This window comes from Portunus trituberculatus, chromosome 14 (assembly GCF_017591435.1).
Source record: "Portunus trituberculatus isolate SZX2019 chromosome 14, ASM1759143v1, whole genome shotgun sequence".
NCBI lineage: Eukaryota > Metazoa > Arthropoda > Malacostraca > Decapoda > Portunidae > Portunus > Portunus trituberculatus.
In genome coordinates, this window is record NC_059268.1 from 7,059,184 (window position 1) to 7,066,683 (window position 7,500).

At 40.8% G+C, this 7,500-nt stretch overlaps 1 protein-coding gene across 7 annotated transcripts in view; it reads right to left on the reverse strand.

Annotated features, from left to right (window-relative positions):
* The window catches only part of LOC123503592 (DE-cadherin-like), a 142,183-nt gene that overhangs the window by 28,503 nt on the left and 106,180 nt on the right, over positions 1 to 7,500 (reverse strand). For all 7 annotated transcript variants that reach the window (XM_045253488.1, XM_045253487.1, XM_045253490.1 and 4 more), the window contains 3 exons: positions 6,161 to 6,250; positions 3,022 to 3,142; positions 1,739 to 1,909 (listed from right to left, as the gene is read on the reverse strand). In XM_045253488.1, coding sequence (XP_045109423.1) covers positions 1,739 to 1,909; positions 3,022 to 3,142; positions 6,161 to 6,250 — 382 coding nt within the window. The remainder of the gene's footprint in view (positions 1 to 1,738; positions 1,910 to 3,021; positions 3,143 to 6,160; positions 6,251 to 7,500) is intronic.

Below are 7,500 nucleotides of genomic sequence, written 5' to 3' on the forward strand. Positions count from 1 at the left end.
CGGTACATACACGTTGGCTGGCAATACTAATGAAACATCTCTCTTTCATATCATTTGCACGGAAGACTAAAAAAATTCACGTTCCATTTTCCATGTTTTGTAAGGGTTAAAATATGCAACAACACGTGTATTTCCTTCCGCAAGCAAATGAAAAAAAAAATAGGAAACTGCATTCGAGTACGGTGGAAAGAAACTTGAGATCAGTAGGAAGTAATAAAGGTGATATCTAATAATTATCACGTACAATTAATATAAAGGAATATACACGAAAATTTCAAGTAAAGAAGGAAATAAAAGAAATGATTAAACACTTACGACTTATAAACAAATGAATAAAAAAAATGGGGGAAAAAAATCTAAATGAATAGATACCCGGACGATTATGAACGGAAGAAAATACACACACACAATAAGGAGATAAATGAGACTGAAGTAAAAAAAAAAAAAGAAATTAGAATCTTGATACACGAACGACTATGAATGAAGACAAAAAATTACAAGACATTAAAAAAAAAAAAACGAAAATCTTGATACCTAAATAAATACTAGCGACGAAAAAATAAAACACAAAACTTTCAAAAACAACATCGACGGGAAAACAACACACTAACGATTACGAACACCACCAAAATAACAAGAAAACAGAACAGACAAAAGAACAACTACGTATATACGAAAGTGTGTTCTCAAGTCTCATAACAACAAGCCAATATCGCTCAGTCTAGTTCCGTCTTGCCACACGCGAGTCACACACACACACACACACACACACACACACACACACACACACACAGTTTCCCTCAGGCGATCGGCGCACGCAAAAACACACGTGACTTATTTCGCCAAACACCCAGGTACAGTTTCCCGGCCCATCCTGTGAGTGTCGCGGGCAGCACCTTAAGCTTGGGCATATGTGTGGTGGGCTGTATGTATTTTGCTTCCTTCGACGGTCACGCGCACACAAGCAGTAGCCGTGACCTTTTTGCAAATATTGAAACTTGAGAGTATATTGCTTTTCCACGTCCAGCTGTGTGTGTGTGTGTGTGTGTGTGTGTGTGTGTGTGTGTGTGTGTGTGTGTGTGTGTGTGTGTGTGTGTGTGTGTGTGTGTGTTTCACTGTTTGATCCGCTGCAGTCTCTGACGAGACAGCCAGACGTTACCATACGGAACGAGCTCAGAGCTCATTATTTCCGATCTTCGGATAGGCCTGAGACCAGGCACACAACACACACCGGAACAACAAGGTCACAACTCCTCGATTTACATCCCGTACCTACTCACTGCTAGGTGAACAGGGGCTACACGTGAAAGATGACACACCCAAATATCTCCACCCGACCGGGGAATCGAACCCCGGTCCTCTGGCTTGTGAAGCCAGCGCTCTAACCACTGAGCTACCGGACGCGCGCGCGCGCGCGCGTGTGTGTGTGTGTACTTTCCTTTTTTTGGTTGCGAATGTTTGTCAACAGACTTTTCTCTCTCTCTCTCTCTCTCTCTCTCTCTCTCTCTCTCTCTCTCTCTCTCTCTCTCTCTCTCTCTCTCTCTCTCTCTCTCTCTCTCTCTCTCTCTCTCTCTCTATCCACCACGCCATTAGAAAAATAAAAGGAAAAGAAAGACAGAATTACAGAAACAAGACAACACTCACCTCCAAAATTCTGTAAACTTATGCAACACCTCGATAAAACACACACACACACACACACACACACACACACACACACACACACACACACACAAACCTGTCTATACTGCGGCGAGGCGTCCTTATCTACAGCCCTGATGGTAGTGATAAGCGTGCTGGCGGAGTTCTCCTGCACAGATCCATCCCACGCCTGCAGGAGCGGAGCATTGTCGTTCACGTCCAAAATATCCACGACCACCTGATGCTCCAGCCTGGCGTTCCTGTCGTTCTAGAGTCGAGGAGACGATAAGTGTAAGAAGTGTAAGAAGGGAGGAAATTATGAGTGTTTCTGTTGTTGTAGGGTAGAGGAGACTATTGGTAAAGTAGACACAAGGTAAGGAGAGGGGAAATATAAATGTTTCTTTCGTTCTAAAGTCGAAAAGATGGTAGGTAAACTAGATACAGAGGAAAACGAGTAATTCTGTTGTTCTATAATCAAGGAGACGATAGGTAAGCTAGACACAAGGTAAGGAGAGGAAAATATGAGCGTTTCTGTCGTTCTATGGTCGAGAAGCCGAGGAAGATTATTGGAAGTTAAGGAGAGAGAGGAACATTCTGGCTATGATGAATGGAAGAGAGGGAGTATGTGAGGAATGAACTGTTGAGGTGCTAAAGATGAATGCAAGGTGAGGAGGAAAAGACGGGTAAGAAGAATGGAAGAGAGGGAAGAGCGTATGGGAGGGTGAAGACAGACACCAAATGAGAGGTACAGGGCAAGAAGGAAAGAAAGGACGAACTAAAGACAGGAAAAATGAAGAGAAGGAAAGTGGAAGGTACAGCGTGAGAGATAAAAAAAGGGACAAACACAGAAGACTAATAAGGCGAGGAAAAGTGGAGAATATCATAGAAGAGTAAGAATATGGAGTGAATAAAGAGAAAGATAACAGAGGAGAGAGGAACGAAACCGGGATGATGAGAGGAAGAGAAAAGACGATAAAAATGTGCAACAGGAAGAGGTGGAAAGGATATAAGAAGCAGGTAAAATGAGGTAGGTTAGAAAAGATGACAGGAGTGTGTCGTGGGAGGAAATGAGACGACTTGAGAGGATGGAAAGGAGAAGCGAGAAAATATAAAAGAGGCAGGAGGAAGGAGGGCTGGGAGAGGAAATGAGACGAAGGGAAAGAAGCTCAAAGGAGGGTTAAGAGGCGAGGCAAGGAAGTGCGGTGACGAGTCCCGCGACTTGAAAAATAATGAGAAAAAATGTAGTCACGGAAAAGTAAAGACGACATGAAAGAAGAAATGAAAATAATGGCAACAACAACAACGATAAAAACAAAGAATAACCAAGAGGAACAGACAATGACATGAGCAGCAATAGTCAGCCAGCACGTCATTACTCACAACCATGAGAACATTGAGTCTGTACGCCTGCAGGGTCTCGAAGTCGAGGTTCCTGGTGGCCACAAACACACTCACGCCGGAGTTGTTGCCGCACAGATCCTCCTGATGGTCCGGCACTTGTCTGACGGAGGAACAAAGAACCAGATTTTCACACACGCATCAGTTAAAGTCTACTGAAAAGTCTTTTTTTATAACATTATTTCCATGACTCTAGTGATATTTGAAAATGGATTCTTCCTTAGATGCTAGTGCAGTTTTTAACCCCCTTCAGTACTAAGACGCATTTTAACCATGAGTTTTCGATATAATTAGACGATTTTATTTACATTAGGAAGGGTCTATGGAGGTCAGAAGGTTAATGGCCAGAGTCTTCACTATTTTAATCCTCACATAAGTTTCTGAAGCCGTAAAAATCACCAAATAGTAAGCAGAATAAATATGAAAACTTGCCCTGGTACTGAAGAGGTTAAGCATTTTTTCATGATTTTACTGTTAGTTCATAAGAATTTTCAGAGGTGGAGTTTTCAAGAGTGCTTTGAAAAACTAACGGATTCTTTAGGGGGAAGCCATTGTTGATTTTAGAGAGTGCCTTCATGATTCTGGTGATAATTTAACAAGAATTATTCATCTTTAGTAGGAGAAATTGACCATAAGATCCAGACTAACGATCTCTGTGGCCTTTGAAAATAATCCTCACGAAAGCTGAGACTCAAAGCGTTCTAGTTAGAGGAGAGGAGGAAAAGGAGGAGGGAGAGGAGGAGGAAGAGGAGAAGGAGGGGGAGGAGGAGGAAGAGGAGGAGGGAGAGGAGGAGGAAGAGAAGAAGGAGGGGGAGGAGGAGGAAGAGGAGGAGGAGGAGGAGGAGGAGGAAGAGAAGGAGGAGGAGGAAGAAGAAGAAGAAGAAGAAGAAGAAGAAGAAGAAGAAGAAGAAGAAGAGGAGGAGGAGGAGGAGGAGGAGGAGGAGGGGAAGAAGAAGAAAAAGAGGAGAGGGCAAGAAATATGTAGGAATACATAGGAAAGACGAGAGACAGGAGGCCTTGCGACTTATCACGAGATCACTTTTTTTTCCTATACTACAAATATAATAAGCTATATAGCAAGAGGTAAGGATAGAACAGATGAAGCTCCTCCCCACCCACAACTCCCTCAGGTGTTACCCGGCAAAAACCAAAACGAGAAAATACACCCCGATTGCTGAGAGGAACAATCGGGGAAATTTATACAGGAAAGATGAGAAAGATGGGGAAAAGAGTCATATTGTAACTACTACTATCCCTATAAAAAGATATTTATCGGAAACCATTTTCTTTATAAAACTTGTCTAATTTGCTTTTGGAAGTAGCCACCATGGTAACCTGGACGACAGACACAGGCATCTAGTTCCATCATTCAACTACGTGTAAATCACAAAAAAATTCTTCGTAGGTCAGTAATAAATCGGTGTCCTTTTAGCTTCAAGTCGTTATTTCTAGTTAGTGATTGCCAAGAGCTCAAAAGATTTTCGTAATCTATCATATTTATATTTTAAAGTATTTTGAGCCTTTTAATGAGATCACCTCGGATTTAAGGAGGAGGAGGAGGAAAATAAGAACAAAAACAAGAAGAACAAGAACAAAAACAAGATGAACAAGAACAAGAAAAGAACAACAGCAAGAACAACAACAACAACAACAACAACAACAACAACAACAACAACAACAAACATAAAGAACGGGAACAAGAACAATACCATAAAAAAAAAGAACAAGAACAAAACAAGGAGAAGAAGAGAAAGAACAAGAACAAGAACAAGAACAAGAAGGACAAAAGAACAAGAACAAGAAAACAACAACAACAACAACAAAACGACAAGAACAACAAGCATGAAGAACAAGAACAAGAATAAGAATAAGAACAAGAACAAAAACAAGGAGAACAAGAAGAGAAAGAAAAAGAACAAGAACAACAAGAACAACAAAAACAACAAGGGGTTGAGAAAGAGCAGGAGGAGGAAGAGGAGGGAGAGGAGATGGAGGAAATGGAGGAAAATGGGGAAAAAAGTAAAAGGAAAAAAAATGACATAGGGAATGGAGGATTTAGTCTGAGAGGAGGGAAAGTGAACAGGAGATTGAGAGTCTGAAGGAGGAGGAGAGAGAGAGAGAGAGAGAGAGAGAGAGAGAGAGAGAGAGAGAGAGAGAGAGAGAGAGAGAGAGAGAGAGAGAGAGAGAGAGAGAGAGAGAGAGAGAGAATCAACAGAAGTGAGGATATTGTGATGGAAATAGAAACACAAAAAGATAAAAGACTCTATAAAACTGAATATGGATAAAGAAAAAAAAAATCACTGGAAAGAAAAAAGGACAGACCAAAACTCGCCTCAAAAAAGAAAAAAAAAAAAAACAAGAAAACAAGACGAAACACAGAGGCACAGAAATATATATAAAAGATAAAGAAAAAAATGAATGAAGAGAAGAGAAAATAAAACAAAACTGGAAATACAAAACATACATACCAAAGAAAAAGATGAGAGAGAGAGAGAGAGAGAGAGAGAGAGAGAGAGAGAGAGAGAGAGAGAGAGAGAGAGAGAGAGAGAGAGAGAGAGAGAGAACCATGCGTGATTTGGGGTCCGAGGGGTCTCCAAGCGCACTGGTTCGAATCCTGTCCACGGTCCGAATGTAGGTTGGGCTTCCTCACTCGGGGCAACGGTTTCCTAGCGGGTGGGCTTTGAGATAGGAGGTGCCCCAAAAAGTATCCCCTTTAGCCCAGAAATTCCCGTGAAAAACCCACATGTATAAATGAAATAAAAGAGAGAGAGAGAGAGAGAGAGAGAGAGAGAGAGAGAGAGAGAGAGAGAGAGAGAGAGAGAGAGAGACCTTCAAAACACTAAACATGAATAATTAGACTAGACGAAGCAGACAAAGAAACCAATAGATAGGCACACTAACATAATCTTTCTTAATTCTAATCTAACCTAACCTAACGTAACCTAACCTAACCTAACCTAATCTAACTCTACTTCATCTCTAATACACGTTTACCTACCCTAACCTAACTTGGCAAACCCTAAAACCCAACCCTAATCTAAATTAACTTATCTCGTCTAATAAAACATGACGTAATCTAATCTGACCTGTCCTGACCTTACCTGACCTCACCTGACCTTACCTGAGAGCGAAGGTTCCGTCTGAATTGGTCTCAGGAGTGTCGCCGTTCAGAAGGGTGAAGTAAACATTGGGAGCCTTCGGTAAGTTGGACCTAGTAACGGAAATGAAAGATGATGATGATGATGATGATGATGATGATGATGATGATGATGATGATGATGATGACGAAGAGGTGGAGGAGGAGGAAGGAGAGGAGGAAAGTGAGGAATGTAAATACACACGTTACATCACAGCGAACCAATATTTTAATTCTTTCGTCAATTGGTAAATTAGTAAAGGCATTTTTTTTCTCAGTTACTTAATTTTAGGATCGTGGAGGTAAATATTTTTTTCCTATATACTAGCCACTTGTATGTCTTCTTCACACACACACACACACACACACACACACACACACACACACGCGCACGCCAAGAAGAAAAGGACAATAACAATCTATACCAGACTCTAATGCCACATCCAACGTATCAATTGCAAAAAATTAAGTTCCTTCATCGAATCATCCGTGGTAAACTTTAATTAAACCTCTACAAAATTATCTCTTTTTTCAGTGTCCATCTCTACTATCTTTAATTTGGCTCATTTCACTCAAGCAACAGTTAATCAGTCAATAGGTCCACTCATTCAACATATATCTTGTAATTTTTCACATTCTCCTCAACGATTTTATTTAAGGAGTAGTATTTTGGGAAGAAGAGAGAAGAAACCAGTCTTGCATCTTTCAAAAAACTGAAGTAAAGATTAGAGAAATACCAATCACTTCAAAGCCAAGATGAGGACAGTTCCTTCGAAGTGTAGAGATGGAGACGGCATAATAAAGGAGGATGGAGAAATAATAAAAGAAGATGGAGACGAAAGATAAAAGAAGACAGACGATAACGTAGAGAGAGAGAGAGAGAGAGAGAGAGAGAGAGAGAGAGAGAGATTTACAGATTACATTGGGAGAATATCGAAGCGTTTCACGAACCAATGAAAAACAAAGAGAAAAGGAAGGAGCGGGAATATTGGAATCAATATACAAAACTGTGCAGCGGAACAGTGCGGGAATTTAGGATCTGGAGAGAGAGAGAGAGAGAGAGAGAGAGAGAGAGAGAGAGAGAGAATATTAAGTGTTCGTTCTGAGCTTCATTTATTCAGAACAGCAATCTCTCTCTCTCTCTCTCTCTCTCTCTCTCTCTCTCTCTCTCTCTCTCTCTCTCTCTCTCTTAATTTCACTTACCTTTATTTCTGCAGTTATTTTCATCTTTTCCTTCTCTTCTTTATAAATTCCATTAACTTAGAATGAAAACAACAATATAGTGAAAGAAGCGAGTGTGTTTCATGATTTTTCCTTCACGCTCC